General features: G+C 32.4%; 2 protein-coding genes across 4 annotated transcripts; both read right to left on the reverse strand.

Annotated features, from left to right (window-relative positions):
- Nucleotides 1–5,421: 5,421 nt before the first annotated feature.
- Nucleotides 5,422–9,944, reverse strand: LOC140444064 (uncharacterized). The gene is made up of 2 exons (XM_072535682.1): nt 9,718–9,944; nt 5,422–5,689 (listed from the first exon to the last, which is right to left on the reverse strand). The coding sequence occupies exons 1-2, from the start codon at nt 9,907–9,909 to the stop codon at nt 5,498–5,500; spliced, it is 384 nt and encodes a 127-aa protein (XP_072391783.1). The 5' UTR covers nt 9,910–9,944; the 3' UTR covers nt 5,422–5,497.
- Nucleotides 9,945–10,876: 932 nt separating this feature from the next.
- On the reverse strand, nt 10,877–19,373 carry nmdyn-D7 (nucleoside diphosphate kinase homolog 7). Of its 3 annotated transcripts, XM_072535689.1 has the most exons (3): nt 19,242–19,373; nt 13,733–14,914; nt 10,877–10,894 (listed from the first exon to the last, which is right to left on the reverse strand). In XM_072535689.1, the coding sequence occupies exons 1-2, from the start codon at nt 19,250–19,252 to the stop codon at nt 13,750–13,752; spliced, it is 1,176 nt and encodes a 391-aa protein (XP_072391790.1). In that variant the 5' UTR covers nt 19,253–19,373; the 3' UTR covers nt 10,877–10,894; nt 13,733–13,749. The 3 variants fall into 3 exon arrangements, with proteins under 3 accessions (XP_072391790.1, XP_072391789.1, XP_072391791.1); XM_072535688.1 differs by lacking the exon at nt 10,877–10,894 and having other exon boundaries at nt 13,644–14,914; XM_072535690.1 differs by lacking the exons at nt 10,877–10,894; nt 19,242–19,373 and adding an exon at nt 18,639–19,067 and having other exon boundaries at nt 13,644–14,914.
- Nucleotides 19,374–20,524: the final 1,151 nt, after the last annotated feature.

The raw sequence follows: 20,524 nt of genomic DNA on the forward strand, positions 1-20,524 counted from the left end.
TAATGTTTTAGGTACAACTGTATCACTTAGTCGTCTTCTTCAGTCACCAAAATTATAATTAATTTGATTATAAAAAATTTTCTAATAATTAATTGCAATTAATATCGAACAAAACAAATATTAATTCATTATTGTTTTATATAAGGTATAAAATTGCAGAATCCATAAAATAATATAATAAAAATCGGTTGCCTGTAAAGTCGGTTTTACGGGCGAAGATTTTACGTGACAACGTCTTTTTCTCGGTAGAATATTTATTGATATGAATATTATTAAAATGCACAATAGTTGCTTGCAGTTGAAACGCGCTGTTTCTTCTCAATCGACTGAATTACAATTGATTGCAGAGTGATTTAAACTAATAATTTACTTAACACTATCAACATTTGTCAATAGTATGACATAACCTATAAACTCAGTTTCTCAACTTTTGTGTCAATCTAACAATTAATCAATCAATCATAGTTTACGATAATGAAATATTAGTGTACAATTATTTACCTTTATTGTTGTAGTTGTTGTAAATGACGAATCTAAGCACTCCACATTTTCACTACAGACACAGCTGACGATACTTTAACCACACGTGTGAACTTGTATTATGACGCTTTCTCGGTTTTCCAACGCCAAGAACGCTCGAGAAAGACAGAGACACAAGCACGCACCGATTCAACGCGCCTAATTCTCTAGTACTGCGCGCGCAGCGAACCGATCATGTTTGAGTGGGAGAGAGACGTAAGGCATTCGCCGGTCCGGCGGGCCTCTCTCTCGTTCGGTGACTCATCGTAACAGACGTGAGCGGGCGTTACACTTTTTCATGAGTGACTCCGAGCCACAACCTAATTTAAGACGTTGTCACGTCAAAAATGTACATTTTAAAAGCTTTATCTTTTTGTATTTGAATCATATAACTTATACATTATAAGGACATGGCAACACTGCTAACAGAATATTTTGTTCTGTGAAACTTAATTGACAGCTAATTTGAGGCTATCTTCACTGGGACCAAGTGTGAAAAACGTCCTAATATTAATATGTTGTGAATTCTGCAATTTTTAATTTACATAAAACAATTAATTTAAAATAAACCATAATTAAACTCTTTCTGATGTTAATTTTCTGTTTTTATTTACAAATCAATAATATTAATAAGCAATTTTTAATAATTTTGACAGCTGCTGTGACGTATTTGATTGTAATTAAATATTTGATTACAATCAAGTTTTGATTAGCGTCCGAACAATCGGCCCTTAACAAAATATTTCTCAGTTGTACCTATATATGTAATTATCTTTTAACTAAATTGGTTTATTGTAATTAAAACATAAATCTAACTTTTGATAATAATGGAACATATTTGTTTTATTAAGGAATCTTGTTTTAGCAATCTAAAATTTATTTGCGCAAAATGGCAAAGTACCTCTTGACAGCTAGTTGTAATTAAGGCAAAATCTGCACAAGATGGATATGCCCGTTTTTCCCCTACTATAATTGTTAAAAGCAGATACCATTTTAAGAGTAAAAAATACGAGTTATCACAGATTATCGTTTAATAGAAACATTTAGATGATGAAATAAAAGCAAGCTATAACTTTTTTCATTAAAACTTACCTCCAAACAAATGATACTGGAAATCAGTATCAGGCATGATGCAATAAAGAACTTCATAATAAATTCAACCAGCCTGCGTCTCGGTTACAAATAAATCCAAATATTATAACCCAATCAAACTTTTATTATTACGGATTATCATAGGTCATGTAAATATCAAAAAACCCAAATGAACCGTGGTAAATTTTTCCCATATTTTGATATACTGTTCTCTGACGTGGTGGCAGAACATATTACTTGCATATCTTATGTGAATGACTTAGTGCAAAATAGGCCTGTTTAAAAGTGAATTGAGATACACATTCAGGAAGTCTTTCTCATCAGAAACGTTGCAGATCCCAATTTTGCAACAAGGGACCTTGTATGAACTTTTCAACAAAATCCTGCATCCAAGTAAACCCACAAAACTTTTATTTGTTTGTCTGCATACTCGGAAGTGAGCTGTCTTGTTGAAAAAATCAAAGTTAGGGTTATATTCAGGGTGTTTCAAAAAAAGGTAACCCCGTCTCTAGGGTAGGTAAAAAACTGAAAAATAATTGGGCCAAATTGTAACGCCATCCGTTTTCAAGATAAAGGGCGTTGAAGAAAAATTTTACGCATTTTTTACGATTTTGCCGAAACTACTGGCAACATTGTAATGAAATTTTATACGAATATGTTTTGGAAGCTGATACATGAATTTGTTTTTATATCTGATTCTCATAGCGGGCGCTAGTTACACGGATCGTACTAAGTATTAGTCAATATAACTTTTTTAAGAGTATAATTATTAATTAAAATTTCAAGTAAACTTAAACATCATTCAATTTTACACGAAAAAGGTACTCTTGGTAAAACTCGATACTGTGTACCGTTTTCGGAATATTTTGATTTGAAAATTATAAAGTAATAATTGATGCTGGTATAAAATAGTTAGTAATTAAACAAAACTCACAAGAAGAAAATTAAATTAATGACTAAGAACATAAATTAAAATTCAATTACAGTAAGTGTTTAAAATGCCCTCCGTTTTCGCGAATACACAAGTCTACTCTTTTTTCTAAAGATTCCATTAACCTTCTAAACGGTAGGGGATCAGCTATAATGTCATTAAATTGACGTTGAATTCTTTCTTCCAATTCTTGGCGTGAATTTACCTCTGTAGCATAGACTTTTTCCTTAATATACGACCAAACTGCGCAGTCCAAAGGGTTAAAATCGCATGACCGAGGAGGCCAATGAATCGGAGCTTCTGCACCTCTACCAATCCATCGATTCGAAAAATGATTACTCAACCAATTACGACACCTTCTATCAAAGTGTGGTGGAGCTCAATCGTGCATAAAAAATAAAGATCTTCGCTCGTTTAGCGTTAAATCTTCTAATATCTCGAATAAGGAATTGTTTAAAAAATCAAGATACATATCACCATTTAAATTTCCAGGTAGAATATGATAACCTATTAATTTGTTACCTAAAGTTGCTGCCCAAACATTAACTTTAAATGAGTGTTGGTAATGTGATACCCTTTTGACTCGTGGATTCTCATCACACCAGTAGTGTGCATTATGGGAGTTAAACATACCTTGTCGCGTAAAGGTGGCCTCGTCCGTAAAAAGAATGCATTTTAAAAAATTTGGATTGTGGGCTGTGGTTTGTTACAATGTTTCACAAAAATCCGCTCTAACCGGTAGATCATCTGGCACGAGCTCTTGGACTTGTCTGTAATGATAAGGATGTAATTGCTGTTCTTTCAGTATCCGCCAAGTACTTGAAGAAGAAGTATTTGTTTGTTTTGCTATATTCCTTACGCTAACTGTTGGATCTTGATCAAGTAAATTTAAAATATTATTTTCTTTATTAATTGTTCTTGTTGTTCTTGGTCTACCAGAATTTATTTTATTTGGTCTCACATTCCCAGTTTCTCGACAACGTCGTTCAACAGCTCTAAATGTTTTTTTACTTGGTAAGTTTCTTCTAGGAAACTTTTCTGCATAACGTGTCACAGCTGCACTAGAACATCCTAAACATTCGCCTAAGGTTAATAACATGTCAGTGTATTCAACATTTGAGTACATTTTGATTTGATTTTACAAATAAGGTTTCAAAACTCTAATTATTGTTGATTTATCGTCATAACAATCAATAAATGTCAGATTTTCATGGAACACTTGGAGAAAATAGAGGTATACCTATTAGAACTTTATCATTACTACCCGCATCAATTATTACTTCATAATTTTCAAATCAAAATATTCCGAAAACGGTACACAGTATCGAGTTTTACCACGAGTACCTTTTTCGTGTAAAATTGAATGATGTTTAAGTTTACTTGAAATTTTGATTAATAATTATACTCTTAAAAAAGTTATATTGACTAATACTTAGTACGATCCGTGTAACTAGCGCCTTCTGTGAGAATCAGATATAAAAACAAATTTATGGGATGTATCAGATTCCAAAACATATTCGTATAAAATTTCATTACAATGTTGCCAGTAGTTTCGGCAAAATCGTAAAAATGCGTAAAATTTTTCTTCAACGCCCTGTATCTTGAAAACGGATGGCGTTACAAAAATTTTTTATTAAGCAAACCCCAATTATTTTTCAGTTTTTTACCTACCCTAGAGACGGGGTTACCTTAAGTTGAGAAGCAAATTATTTGCTAAAGACCATGATTCTGCATTAACTTGTGCTCACTGTAATGCTTCTATGACTGCATTAAAATCATGATCATTGCACATAATAGTAGTGTCTGATGTTAAAGGACGGTATATTGCAAATTTGGTTATAAGAAGTCTAAACGGGAGTGATTGTAGCATCGGATATTTAGTTTCCGTAAAGAAATTGCAAAAAACGAACAATAATGTAACTATTTGTAGATTTGCAAATGAAAGTCTGAGTAACTTTATTTACCTCAACTGATACCAACTGAAAACATTTTGTTATTGTTAAGTGATGCTGCGCCATATATGATCAAAGCTGGACAGCATTTAAAAATATCTTTTCCAAATTTGATACACGTTACACGTTTAGCACATGCTTTAAATATAGTAACAGAAACTGTAACGACAGAGTTTTCAATGATCAATACCCTTGTATCAAATAAAAAATTTTTTTTAAAAGCCCCTCTGCGAGTACAGGCGTATAAAGATCGTTTACCTAATGCACCTTTACACCTGAACCGGCAATGTACCTGGTTAAATTCAGTAAATTTCATAACTGATAATTTTGAGGGAATTAGACGTCATTTGTAGTTTCGATGTATATAGCGCAGGTGCTCTAAAAAAATGTGTGGACGTTTTAAAAAACGATTATTAAAAAGTAATTTGGCACATATCCAAACCAGTTTTATAAATATTGCTGAATTAATTACTAGATTAGAAAAGCGAAACATTTCATTAGACCAAAGTATTGAAATTATCAATTCATTAAATGAAAAAATTCAACATCTTGGGAAACCAACAAAATGAATTAAAAATTCCGCGCAATGTTAAAGAACCCTCAACCCTTGTAGAACCCTCAATTATACATTATTTTTTCACTAGAAAATTTAGAGAAACATTTAATAATATATAGTTTTAACTGTAATAATATTATAATAAAGAATGATGTGAAAGAATAAATGAATATATTGAATTAAATACCTTCATTACAAGTATTACTGCGTTTTTTATTTATATACATTAAATGCACAAAAGCATATTTTAGTGCATATTTCAACTGTTTTTTGTGCATATTTGCATGCATATTTTAGAGTTTTTTAAGTGAATATTTCCCGAACTCTAATTATAATGATGCATTAATTTTGATCAGGATTTAATAAAACACTTTACTTTTATATTTTTTATACTTTTATCTTTATTTACTTATTATCTAATTTTATTCAACATTTTTTTATTTAAATTTACTTTGCTCTGGCGTAAACTTCAACGTCGTACCTGAGGGATCCACCTTTCTTAGATTTCAAATGTACGTTTACGAAATCATGGCCAACTCCACCAGATGTAATTTCAGCTGTGGATCCAACGCTGGGGTCTTGGGAGCTAAGAGCTTGAACGCAGTAAATTACTTTCGTAACATCTCCTAACCACTCAACCTGGAAATAATAAGTATAAGTATACATAATCGAATGTTAAATGAGTACAAACTATAAATTAATAATATATTTATCTAATGCCTTCTTTATATAATGATATAAATGATATGCGAGGCTGAGCTGAAGGTCATTTTCCGATAGGCCGTTAGACCAGGCGGTAACTATTTTAATTTGAGTAAATTGTACATGATCATTTTTTTTGCTTTTAGCGCTTCAAAATATTATTAAAAGGACTAATTTCACTATGCGGTTACTTCAAAAGTTGGAATAAATTTTTTATGAAATAATTTGTGAAAAAAATTTAATTGTTTTTCTCTTTTTTGTTGCTCTAACTCGACACTTGTGTTTTTTGGAAAAATTTTGTGAAGAAAAAAATTAACTTAAGAATATAAGGATTAATACTTATGATGAAATAGTCATTCCGAAAAAGTTCTGTGATGTAGAGTAGCCCAAAAGGATTCATTTATATTATTATACCTGTTTTAAAGTATTTTTATGATATTTATGGTATATCGACAACTACAGGAAATTCAAATTTATTGTGGATTTTATTTATAAAATTGTTATTAAATTAAAATTAATATTTAAAGGTAAACGTATTTAGACTAATTGATAACAAATACTACAGTTAACATTGATATTGTAACCTTAAATCTTTAAAGCTTTTTTTGTTGGCTCTGCATAAATTTGAAAATTATTATTTTTTTGAAAAATCTGGATTGCAAAGTTATTTTGCGAAAACTACTTGATGGATTGTACTGAAATTTTGTGCAGTGTTGTTTTTACATTAAAAAGATTTTCTGTGTAAATTTTGAAGTTTCTATGTGGCTTTTAAATACCTAAAAAATATTATTGGAAAATCATTGATTTTTGCTAATTTTGCAATAATTTTTTAATTAAGAATCAATTCTATCTTGTAGGAAATTTAATTGCAAAACTATTCTGTATTTACAAATTTTTTCTAAAATGCATAGCTGTTGAGATAGAGCAACGAAAAGGAAAAAAATATTTTTCTAATTTTTTTTTCAAATTGTTTAATAACAAATTTAGCCCATCTTTTAAAATATCCGCATAGTTAAATTATTATTTCTAATATTATTTCGAAGCAAATAAAGCAGAAAAATGGGATCATATACGATTTACCCAACCCAAAAGAGATAGTTGAGCTGATTTTTGTTTTACGTCCTCTGATGACTCGTGGCGGGTTCCTTTCAAGCAGGATTTGATTTTTTGAAACAATTATAAATCGAAGAATGCTAAATCTGTCTGATGTCCTTGATAGGATGCGCGATGTTAGTCGTTGCGTTGTTGTGATGGAGTCCATGTGAACTATACCCCGTACGTCGAAGAAAACTCGATGGTCTTCAGAAACATCTGAGAAATACAAACCTAAAACGTGCAGTAAATTGAACATTTACAAGACCTTAATAAGACCGGTTAATACCGGGGATAGCGAGAGATGAAGTTGTCGAGGCGTTATCTAGGAAGAAGAACGGTAAGGCAGTAGAACCTGATGGAATACCTGTGGAGGTTTGGAAGGCTCTAGGAGAGGAAAGGGTTGATATTTTGTGGCAAATGATGAGTAGGATATATGAGGAAGAAAGGATGCCCAATACATTAAGAGTGTGTGTTGGTATCATTGTATAAAGATAAAGGGAACATTCAGGACTGTAAGAACTATAGAGGAATAAAGTTAATGTCGCACACAATGAAAATTTGGGAGAGAACTGTAAAGCAAAGGTTAAGGAGAGAGACATCGGTAGAAGAAGAACAGTTTGGGTCTATGCCAGGAAGAATGACAAAGGATGCTTTGATTGGGTTGAGACAGTTGATAGAGAAATACAGCGAGAAGGAAAGAGAGCTACGTTTGATATTTATAGATCTTGAGAAGGCGTACGACACAGTTCCTAGACAAGAGCTATGGAGATGTATGAGAGAGAAATGGGTTCCTGAGAAGTGCGTAAATCTCGTGAAGAATATGTATGAGGGAGCGTACAATAAAGTAAGGACTGCTGTCGGATTGACTGAAAGTTTTCCAGTGACGATTAGTTTGTATCAACGCTCTTCACTGAGTCCTCACTTGTTTAATCTTGTACTGACAGAGAAAGTAAGGGAGGGGGTTCCTTCTCCTCGGTCAATGCTCTTTGCTGATGATACCTGTTAGAAGAGGAGAACAAAGAAATGTTGGAGGAGAAGTTGGAGACTGCTAAAAAGGGAAAAGCTGAGGAAGAAGAAGAATAAGACCGGTTTTAATATATGGGGCTGAAATATCGATTTTATATCAAAACGAAGAGAGACTACGTGGTATTTATTCGAGAAAAATACTTACCAATGAAAATGGGATATAGCGTCGAAGATTTAACTTGAATTATACCAGCTATACACAGATCCAGATATTGTGAAATTTATTAAAGGTATAGACGAAGAGATTGACATTATCAAACCTAGAGGGCAGAAGAAGTAAAGGTCAACCACGTAGATGTAAAAGGCGACCTTCAGGTTCTAAGGGTCAGAAGATAAAGAAGTTGCTAGGAATCCACAAAGGATTTTCGAGCAAATTATGACGATTTGGAAATAATTGGCAATCGTTGAAAATAGACAAAATGGCTGACGAAACAGACTAAAGAATCGATCAACAATCTTCATAAAATACGGATCCAGGTAAACCCGAACATAAAAGAAATAATGTAGTTATGAACAACAGACAATTCGATCACTAAAGAACAAGAAACTTTTTAAATTCATTCTCAATAAATTACTCAAAAACGTGATTTGGTTACTTATTATGATAATTTTTATTTTTCCATTTTTATTAGCGAATTCAAAGAAAATTAGATACACAAATAAAATAAAAAAACACTCAAAAAATAATTCACGATATTACAGAAATCTGTTGAAATGTTGAAAGTAAATTAATTTCTTTTTATTTGGAAAAAAATGCCAACAGGTATTTTTTCATAGATCAAGCAAGCACTACCAACCTTCCGACTAGAAGTGGGAAAATTTCTTCAATGCCAAGCAAATCTTTTACAAATTCGTTTTATTTTTGTCAAACAACCGATGTATCTTCTTTTTAAATTGTCTATCCTCTATGGCTTTAGAAGAATTTAACAAACATCCATCAATAACACAGTTCATTCAGTTGAGAGTTTTAAATTGTCTATCCTCTATGGATATCACATTGGATCACATTACTCTATCTACTGCCGCTCTGAATAAACCTGTTGGTGTCATTCCCGTTCATGTTCGTATGTTCCGCAGCCACGATGTTTTTCTACGTCCTGCCAACCTTAGACCTTCTATTTTCACCTGCAGAATAAGCTACAGCGGGTATCTAACCAGTATATACAGGAAAATAAATATGTCGAAGTTAGAACTACTTAGAATCACTAAATTCTAAGAGTCATTAATGATCATAACAGAATTAAAAAGAAAATAAAAAAGGAAAATCTATTACGAACAACTTAAGAAAGAAGAAAGAAACCAATCTACTATCTTTTGAACATCAACATGTGAATTATATTTATACAATATAATTCAATTGAAAAAGTCTAAGGTATTTCAAAATAAGTCTCTAATACTGGATATGTAGGTAAATATTAAACTTCTTAAAACTGTAAAAGATTTTTTATTTGAGCAGGATTTTTCAGTGAAGAACTTACAGACAACTTAAGATATGTTACATATTAAGAAACATGAAGACAATAATAATTTGTTGTTAAACCATTTTTTCATAAACCATTTGTCATAGCAATATTAAACAAAAAAATATTAACAAAAAAATTAAATCAATAGTAGAAACAGAAAGTTACGCAGGTAGATCTTGTGTTAATGATTAATTTGATATACGGTAGACATCTGACAAAAAGCAAGATGCTAATTTTTAGGCAAGTTTAATCCTCATGTACCTTAAAAGAGGTACAACAAAAGACCTAAAATCCATCTGTGTAACTTTATATGCTTTAGAAGAATTTAACAAACATCCATCAATAACACAGTTCATTCAGTTGAGAGTTTTAAATACTTACATCAGCTTGTTTGGTAACAAGTGGAAAACCACCCTTGTCTACTTGCTCTTGGCGGACCAAATCGTCTCTGGTGACATTGTCGCATTGTCCATCGACAACGTCGAAAGATGGACCTGTACCTGTGAGAACAGGTACGGTAAGACCGATGGCGAAGATGGCGCAGAAGACTGAAGCTAGCAACAAAGTATTCATTTTGGTGAATTCGTAATACCTCTCCAATAAGCGATTGCTTCACTTTTATACCCGGAAGATTACAAGTGGCATATGGATAAGATTAAATTGTTATATCAAGACAAGAATTAACATATCTTAAGTTACGTAAAATCTCTTGTATTAAATATTACAGTAGGAACATATACTTTTAAGCTCTTGTAAATTTTGACAATACATACTTGACCTTTCTACATATAGGATTTAGATCATAATTCAACTGAAGGTGTCTTGGATAGAGCTACATATTTTTCATTTTATCATTATATTAAACAAAGTCAAGGTTTTTTACTTATGATGAACAGATAAATTTAATAATTAATCTTTTGACCTAATAGGGATATACTTTATTTATGACAATGTCTCTTCAATATATATATATTTAACGTGATTATTGACGAGAGGAAAAACAAAAACACAAACAGAAAAAGCGGCAACAAATCAATAAAGAGTTCGAAGAAATGGAAAACCTTAATAGAGAACACGAATACAGAAAATTTTACAAACAGTCGGGGCCCAAAGCAGAAGAACCCAAAATGAAGCAGTGGAGGCTTTTACACGTATCAAAAATGCCGCAGAAAACATCGGACTTCTGATTAACATCCAGAAAACTAAATATATGCCGGCCATTTCAAGAATTCAACAAAATAACTTAGAGGTGCAACACGAAACGAATTATATTTTATTTCTTTTACCTTGTATGGGCCTATATTATGTTTCACATTGTCTACTGTCTTCATTTTCTGTTTTCTTGCTGTTTGAAATATATTTTTCCAGTCATTCATGCAAGTTACATTTACATGTTTACTTGCATATTCTATTGCCGAGTGCATAGAATCCACTTCCATATAAGTATGTCCTGCTTCTAAGAACTTTTGTTCTATAATTTCCAATTGGTCAATATTTTGTACTATCCACAACAGCAGTACGGCTATAAACTGATTACGGTTTTGACCGCCACAAGTATCTGAAAAAATTTTTACATGCTTAACCTCAAGTCTTAAGCATTCACTTAAATAGTAATACATACAAGTTCCGATTTCAGAACTACCCTTTTTGCCATTGATTTCATTTCAGCACAAGCAATATGCGTTATTGGGTAACGGTGATTCCCAAATAGTAAGATTGTATACTACCAATTTTCTACGATAGTATAATTGACTAATAGATCCTTCGGGTATTTGTAAAATTGCTTGTAAATCCAATGTTACAGACATAAATGTCTTGTCTTTATTTGCTTTGTCTTTATCTATTCTTTTAGCGGCCTGACAAATTTCGTTTCTTTTTCTATGTTCTTCGTAGATTATTATCAAGTTTTTTTCTCTGCTCTAGATCAGCCTTAGCATATTTGGCACAGATAAGACACTGGTCCTTTTTGGGCGTGAAAAAACTTGGATTATACTCTTCACAAAAAATAGATCAATATTTACGTAAAGCAACAGGGTTTCTATTATTTTCGATGCAGATATCTAAGTAAAGCTGGTACATTTTTTTGATATTTAGAGTGGGATCTCTAAAGTATTTTCTAATGGTATCCTTTCGGGTATAATGAGATTCCATAACCGGAAAGGATTCAATATGACTTTTAACAATTAGAACATCTTCAGCCTTTGTTTTGTTAACTGGTTCCTGTTTTCCGCAATTGTCTTCTTTAGAATAGCAACTAGTAGAATCAGTCTTAGCTACAGCATTTATTATAACATCTGGGGATATACACAGCGTTTTTGTAAAAAACTTTTGGTACACTGGAATCCGTTCGTTGTTAGCTAGTGGAAAGAATCATTTCTTGCTAAATTTTCGTTCCTTTCTTTTGGAAGTTTTAAGGACAAGTCTAGTCCTAATTTTGTTTTAGAGTTATATTGTGCAAAATAAAATTTTTTCTATATTTAAAATCTAGACTCTAGTAATTTCTACAGAGTTTGTTTCTGTAATCTTCAGAAAACTTTTCAGTACATTTAAATTTACATTTATCACAATTGACTTGCTGGGGTACCTTGGGAGCTCTGATTTTGTTTTTCGTTATATATGTGCTCCCTTCTGACCGTCTTTTTTTCGCAATATTCAATTTCCATTCAGCGGGATTACTTTTACGCCACCTTTTTGGCTTTGTTACCTTACGCAGTACTGTTTCTAAAATGCCTTCAATTATTAATGTCACTAAAGATGTAGACGTCTCAGAGTATAAAATTTTCTTACGTTGAACTTTTTTTGGTTTACGAGATCATTTTCAAATACACCAATATCTTCAGAATCCAAAAATGACTCTGTGCAGTAGTTTGGATCCACGTCAGAATAATCACCTCCAAATAAAGAAGTAGTATCGTCACCTTAAATCAAACTATACTTTTGTTAGAGAACGCAACGTTCGTAATCATGTCCAGACATGAGTGAACTAATCAGAACTACAGACCCAAAAAGGTAAATCATTGTACTTCGTGTAACCTAAAATTGATTTACTGGGTTTTCGCAGGACAAAAATGTGCTGAAATTTAATAAAGTATCATAGTATAAAATTCTTTATTGGATTTTCGCATGAATATATTTTGTTAAAATTAACAGCTTTGTAATCTTAATATCCGATAAATGTATTTATATATTTTTAAAATCTTAACTTGTGAATTTCTTTTAAAAAGAAAGCAGTTAAGTTGTTCTAGCTTATTTTTCCTAGAACTGATTTTCTAGTTCAGACATTTATTATGAATTTCAATTTCCGATAAAATTAATTATCTGTTTTTAACTCAGAAATATTTCTAATAAAATTAGTAACTTTACACAGGAAAAGAAGATAAATGATTCTACCGGATTCTCATATTATAAATATGTTTACTTCAAAGTATTTTTATTAGTAAAGTTATATTATCGGGTTGGTGTTATTTAAAAATATGAGTTAACGGTTTTTACCATGTTTGGTTTTTATCAATTATTGTGCTTAAAAATGTTAATATCAATTTAAAAATTTTTTCAGTGATAGAAGACGTGTTTTTAATACAGAAGAAATAAAAATACCGGATTTCATAATTTTGTCATTTATCGGGTTTTCGCTCGAACCCCTCGATATATACCGGTTACTTTTAATTTTGTTCTTTCTAGTTTCAGATCTAGAACAATTTTTGCTTTAAGTAGTCCATGGTCGCTGCCTGTTTGAAATTTATTTATTGCATTGACACTTTTATTGTAGCAATCTTGTTGGTTAGAATGAAGTCAATTTCGTTCTTAGTGGTTCGATTTGGTGCTACCAAGTCCATTTTTTGTTCGATTTGTTCTTAAAGAATGTATTTGCAATAGGCATGTTTTTTTCTCTAACCGACACCAAACTTTCCCAAGACTTGTTCTCTTTCACACTTTAGCATTAAAGTCAGCAATTAAATAGTTGAAATGACTTTTATTGGTATTTTATGCTTTAGTTATGTTATTGTAAAGGTTCCTCTATTTCTTCTTCAATGTGAGTAATCTATCCGAGATACTAGTTATTTCTACTACTCTGACTAATGCTACTCCTTTTAAGTGTAAGTTTATTACCAGAATATATCGGTTTTGTTCTTTTTTTTTTTCGTAATTCGTATTCGCAGTAGAAAACTAAAACTTCTCTTATGAGGTCATAGGTTTATGAGAAATACAAGACTGGGACGAGAACATTGTCGAGGGCTACACAGGTTTGGTGGAGTCCAATGTTCTTGTAGTAGAGTCTTTGTTCTAAATATGTATTATCTCTGTTAAAATAATAAGAAAAAGTCATTACTTATGAAAATTATTTACTAAAATCTAAAAAATGTAGTGTATAAAACGTATAAAAGTACAAAATTACCTATTCTAGGCTAATTATTAACCATCTTTAAGTACTTTAAAAAGATAGTCAAGTTCTAACACCGTATCTTCAGGTAAGTCCGTACAATGCACTGCGTTTTTGTATTTATCACAACCAAATTGAGCTCTTAAAGAATTAGGACGGATTTGTTTAGCTATATCGGTATCAGCTGGCCCGGCAAACTTCCTAAACTCATCGTGAACGTTCATTTCATTGTTTTTACCCGATATTTCCAGAACAACACATGGACCATCCAGAAAACTTAACAGTAGTGCGTGATAATCGCTGACCACTCCTTTATATACCTCCAGAAATTCATCAGCATTAGCACTCGTCAAATAGAGCATCTGGGCACCCGTGATTTTAAAATGGGAATTGGATATTGTTGAAATTATATGCCCAAGTTTTCCTTCCTGGATCGCATGAGGCTTTATAACGCAACATGTACTATTTTCCAACTTGACTGTGGGTGATGGTGTCACATCGTTCGTAGAAAAGAAGAAAGCTGATTCTAACATTCCTTCTTCAACTGTATAGGCACCGTGAAAGCCGTTAGTAGCTCTACTGTCGTGACCGTGTACGGCTCTAAGACTTTGAGGTGCTGTTTTCCTAGCTTCCACGGGATCTACTGGTCCCATTAGCGTCTGCAATCGATCTACGGCATTTTCTCCTATCAGTTCCATAGCAACAATTGGTCCAGAAACTATATTTTCTAAAATAAATGGCAGAACTGTGTCTCCCTTCATTCTTTCGTAAAAATCTAAAGCCTCTTTCCTACTTAGATGGCACATTTTTAGTTTGGATATATGAAACTGATTCTCCTGGATTATATTAATAACTATTCCCAGTTTATCAATCACTGTCGGTTTTAAAACCACCAATGTCTTTTCTCTTAACTTTCCTACATACTTCTGCGTGCGACAATCCGCATAACCGGTTATTTTGATCTGTCTACTATAAATTCGCACAGTGTTACCGACAAACATGTCCTCCATGCGCAGATCGTCGAGTTTGGTGCGTTTCAAATACATTTTTTTCGCTTCCTTGTCGTAGATCTCGATGGTATTGTCATATGGGTAGTAACTAATGATGAATTTTTTTTGGTAGGAGGAATCGTAATCATACCATTCGCCAAGGAAAACCAGTTTGTCATTGTAGTCATAGTTCTGTTGTGCCATTTTGCTGAAAAAATCAGTCATTATAAGTATTTAGAAAAAAAATATATAAAATTATTAATGGATATATAAATAAAGACAGGTTGTCACATAAAAAGTGTTTTTGACAGTTCCATTTACGTTAAAAAATATATTACCAATGACATCTATCAAAATTAAACTCAAAACAAGAAAAATTGGTAAAGTTTTTCTGAAATACTGCCAGACTAACGTACTGCTAGATCACTGAAAACATAAATTAAACAGAGGGAATGCCACTCCCGAACATATTCCTAGGTATCTCTAAAAGCGACCTCATCAAAAAGAATAACGATTGATGATTATTTTTTATCAAGTTTCTATTGTAGAAAGGAGAGGAAAGGAAAGGACACATAAGCTGTTGTAACTTTTAATGACAATAAAATTTCCCCGTCCAAATGATAATAAAACGTCCAGTTTTTTTACGTTATGTATCTTGTGAGTATCTTTTTGACATGACTCTGTCTGCTCGTCAATGTGCCTCTCTTGCCGTCTTTACTACTCTATTTGTTGCCATTCGGCTTATATGATCGTTCCATTCTACTCTTCTATTTCTTACCCAGTTTTTGATGTTCTCCACCTTGCATCTACGTCGTATATCTGTACTTCTAGCTCTGTCCCATAGTGTCTTACCATCAATTTTTCTAAGTGTTTTCATCTCTGCTGTTTCTAACATCATTTTTGTCCTCTCTGTGTCAGGTCTTATTTCTGCCGCATATGTCATTATTGATCTGATGACTGTTGTGTAAATTTTGCCTTTCGTTTCTTTCTCGATATTTTTATTTCTTCATATTGTTTCAAATAGGCAGCCTGTGGCTCTGTTTGCTCTATTCACTTGATCTTCCACTTCAGTTTCGAGCTTTCCGTAGCTAGATAATGTGATGGCTAGATATTTAAACTCCATCACTTGTACTATTATCTGACCTTCTAGCTCCAATTTACATCTTAGTAAATTTGCTGTAGTAAACATGTAATCATCTTCACTTTGAGAGAGTAGTATTGCGTCGTCTGCATAGCAGATTATATTATAAAGAATAATAACAGCAAAGATAAGAATGGAGAAGGAAGACCTGAACATCATCGGAGTATACGGATCAGAAAATAGCAAACCTCAAACAACAAGGAAAGCGTTTTATGACCAATTACAACAATTAGTAGATCAAGTCAGAGGGAAGGTGATAATATTGGGGGATTTTAACGCTCGAATAGGCAATCAAGTAATACCGTTAATAATGTTAAAAACGAAAATGGAGAACTGATGATCAACTTCTGCACGAATAACGAAATAAGCATAAACAACACATTTTTTGACCCCAAAGACCAACACAAATATACATTTAATAACATCCGTGGACAAAGATCTATGATGTAGGTAGCAACTCAGCAGATGTAGGTAGCGACCATAGCCTAGTATTATGTAAAATAAGAATCATCTTGAAATACTTCCCACCCAAGAGAGCGGCGCCAACACAAACAAAAATCAAAGTCGAATTAGAAAACGATAACAGCGAGGAAAGCTGGGAAAAACTCAAAAATAACATAACGCAGCAACATAATCTTGTGAGTATGAAGGTTAATATAATATAACATCTGTCAAAAATCCTTCTAGATTAAGATAAGAAGATTGACATTCAAGAGATACATGTGGATAACGAGAACAAGCTGAAGGTAAGGAGGAAATACTAGAATATATTTGCAGTAACATAGAAGATGCGAACCTAGTGAATACCAGCTCCGAAAATCACATAAATAGGACTGACCAAAACGGAGATATATTTGTAAATTGGGCTGAAGAGGAAAATTTAAATCTTGTATTTGACGCCAAAGATACTGGCACATTCAGATCAGCAGCGTGGAATAGACCTAACCTAACCCCCTCCTGTGCTTTGTAACACAAAATACTCTATAAACCAATTACTCAATATGACAAGGAATCTACTCGGAGACTTTCACTAAGTCAACATCGCCTTATTTTATATGAAACAGGAATGTAAATACCCAAAATTAGATCCACTCATAGACCAAGATGAAATTTTTGGAACGCAGACAGTAGAGCCTTCTCTCAAGAACTTGATAAGGATATAAGATCGATCCTAGCTACAGTGGATACTTATGAAAGATTTGCCGGTGCTGTTATTGCAACAGCTAAACAGTGAATCTCGAGACAGCCATACATTCCAGGATGGACAAAGAATGTGACGAAGTATATAATGCCTATGTAGAAAATTGTGTTCCTGATGTAGTCGGGGAGCTTCTGATAAAACTAGATGATACACATAACAAGATGGAATGAAACAACTGAGAGCTTGAATTTCAAAATGCCAAGCACACAAGCATGGAGCTTATGTAAAAAACTTGGTGGAAGTAGTATACCTATCCGAGAATATCCACAGGTCATGACAGATTAAATAGCCTGTAGAATTATTTTTATTTCTAAAGTTATATGAGATCAACACCAGACTCTGTCAAGAAATGTCTATTAACTGCTCTGGCCGATATCAAAACAGGCAAAGTATCAGGGTTTGATGGAATATATTGGGAGTTTCTTGTATATATGTGTATAATCCACGTGATTAGCTAGATATATGTAATAAACCAGATAGTTACAGACCAATATCTCTCTTAAGCTGCTGCTACAAAATACTAAAGGCTGCTGCTTAATAGAATAGGACCAAAAATCCTTACCCAGAGCACCTACCTCCAGAGCAAGCTGGCTTTAAGCAAATAGAAGCCATATAGACCAGGTATTACTACACGTATAGAGATTGAGTTTCAAAAACAAGAAAAAACAGCAGTTGATTCTGTAGATTTAACTGCCTACGACACAGTCTGGACAGAAAGTCTTCTATATAAACTTTTTAAGGTGATTCCATGCCGCACCACAGGGAGACTAATTAACAGCATGCTATTAGAAACTTCCGCGTTGTACCATGCAACAATATAAGCAAACAGATGAAGTTAAACAACGAACTACAACAGGGATCTGATTTGCCTCCACTCTATTCAACCTCTATATATTAGATCTTCCCAAATAACCCTAACAGGAAAAAATGCTCGAAGTGAACAGTTCTCTTATAAAATCTAAAAGAAGCGGAATAATATGATTTGATAACGGGAAGTGTGAATTTGGCGAAACGTGGTCAAAACAATCTTTTTTTCTAAAAACTAAAATTATTCAACGAGGAGTCAAACACCGCAGAAATCATATAAGTACGTATATACACATATATGTAATATATATATATATATATATATATATATATATATATATATAAAGTATATTACAGTAAAATAAATATTTCAATGCATCATCGTGCATCTCTTCCATCTGATACTTCTTAACCAATAATATAAAAATTCATACCTAATTCGATATGATCTTCTAGATAACATTGTATTATAATGCCCAATTTAAATTTAGTCATGATTAATATTTCGTCAAAGATAAACACTTGTGACAAAGAGCTCAATTATCAAAGTTTAAAAACCTTTGTTGTAAAAACAGCTTCAAAAAGATTACAAAAGTAAACAGTATTTTATTAGATAGCGATATTTTTTATTTTTGACATAAATAATTTCACATTACATATAAATCAATAATGTTAATACTCTGCCGTCGAAGGTAAAAGTTAGATTAAGATTACTGTCGCAGTGAAGCTAAGAATAACAATTTCGTATCTCTGCACATCAACCAAAAAGTGAACAAAGCTTACTTGTTTTCATTGTTTTCCCTATGTTTTGTATTCGGTAATTCTCAGATCACTACTCTAGATTCATGTCACCTTATTTCCGTTGTATCTTCTTCCTCTTCTTTCATATCTTATTAAACTAGGCATTAGAGAAGTTTCTCCTTTAGTTTGAGCCTTTCATTTTTTTGTTGCGCACTTTTTTCGTCACAACTTTTTTATTTTTTTGACAAACTTCGTTTTAATAATCTTTTAGTTTTAAGTTACAATGAATATTGGTTATGAGTACGTATAATGTGACTATAATTTCAATGAACCAACAACTATAGTGAATAGAGTGTTAAATCTGTGGAAATCTCTATTTAAATGATAATTATAAAAAACATTACGTGGTTTAAATATATAAATATTAACACTACTTGACAAACTAAAAACCGTTCACGTTCATTATATAGAGCCATCGAAAAAAAAGCGTACCTAATGTTCAACTGGCTAACATTTCGAACAGCGTTTTTTTCATTCCCTAGACTACTCTAATAATTATGTGTTCTTATCAATGGCTCTGTATACGTAAACAGTAAGTCAACAAATTGACGAGAAAAAGTAAAATAATAGTCAACCAAACCTTACCTTGTTGCCATTTTCTAAAATATAATCACAGTCTTTTAATAAAAAATTAATGAAAGGTCAAACAATCTTTTATATTTATATGGTAACCATTGTAGTAACTAGGGAGTAGCTTATTGATTTACTACTTTTAATAGTTGGGATAAGTACCACATGTTCAGTCGCCGTATAATTTTAATGTTGGTCGACATTTAAATCAAATTATGCTTTATAAGCTCATATTGGATGACAATATGCATGGAAAAGAAAATTTGAGGTTAAGATAGGTATTGAATATTGTTCTGAAGATATTTTCTTGTATTATTTTAATATTACTCATTATCTTAATGACAATTAACCAAATTATTTTGTTTTGTTAAGTACTTAATAATTCTTCTAATTTAATTTTATCTGTCCCATTTATATTAACAATTCAGACTTGGTATATTACACATTTCTGTGACCCTTAGAGAATAAGAATATGATTGAATAAAATGTAAGTTTTGTCTCTATGGGCTCATTTTTTCGATGACCATGTCTATATATCTTAAAAAATGTATCTATACTTCGAACTCGCGAATTTGGAGAAAGAAAAACCGGTACCTATTAACATACAGAAATTTACTATTGACATACAAAAGAGTTACAGAGAATAGCTCAAATGCAGTTCTAGCGTTTCTACCTTATACGAAACTGTTATGTCGGTTAGATCGGTTTTGTTTTGCTTAACTCCATTTTAATCGTGATATTTGTATTTCTGTTGGCTGGCATCTAAGTCTCATGTGGGTGTAAGTTTCGAGTAGGGACATACGGTTTCCGAAAAGTTAAATATTTAACCATCTAATAAGTAATTTAAACACACCCACTGCTTGGTGATGAGTTTATTTTCGCAAGTACTTCAAAGTTCACTGGAGATGGTCTGGATAAGAGCAAAAACGTTCCTTCTGAACAATTTCAACAATTATTGTAATCCATTTGAATGTTTTTGCTTTATTGTAAAGTTTTTTTACTACTATGGTATATAGCCAACCTTCGGGAGCTTTCCCACTTTAAACTGTGTATTTCTGTATATACTGTTTATTGATCCAATTAGGTGTATTGGTTATTAACCTATCTTGTTAAGGTGCCCTCTCCGTTACTGAAGGTTGGCTATAATTACAGCAAATTGCTCTATCTTGAGCTGTTCTTAGTATCGAATGTGTGTCCATGCCTGTCCAGTCTCTTACATTTTTCAGCCAGGAGCATTTTCTTCTTCCTGGAACTCTTCTTTCTTCCACTTTTCCTTCCATTATCAGTCGTAGTAAGTT

Source organism: Diabrotica undecimpunctata, chromosome 6 (assembly GCF_040954645.1).
Source record: "Diabrotica undecimpunctata isolate CICGRU chromosome 6, icDiaUnde3, whole genome shotgun sequence".
NCBI lineage: Eukaryota > Metazoa > Arthropoda > Insecta > Coleoptera > Chrysomelidae > Diabrotica > Diabrotica undecimpunctata.

Bases quoted from the DNA above. Each gene is read 5' to 3' on its own strand.
- LOC140444064 (XM_072535682.1), bottom strand. From the start codon at position 9,909: ATGAATACTTTGTTGCTAGCTTCAGTCTTCTGCGCCATCTTCGCCATC. The intron at 5,690-9,717 runs GTAAGTATTTAA...TATTATTTCCAG, and splicing joins TTGTTACCAAACAAGCTGAT to GTTGAGTGGTTAGGAGATGT.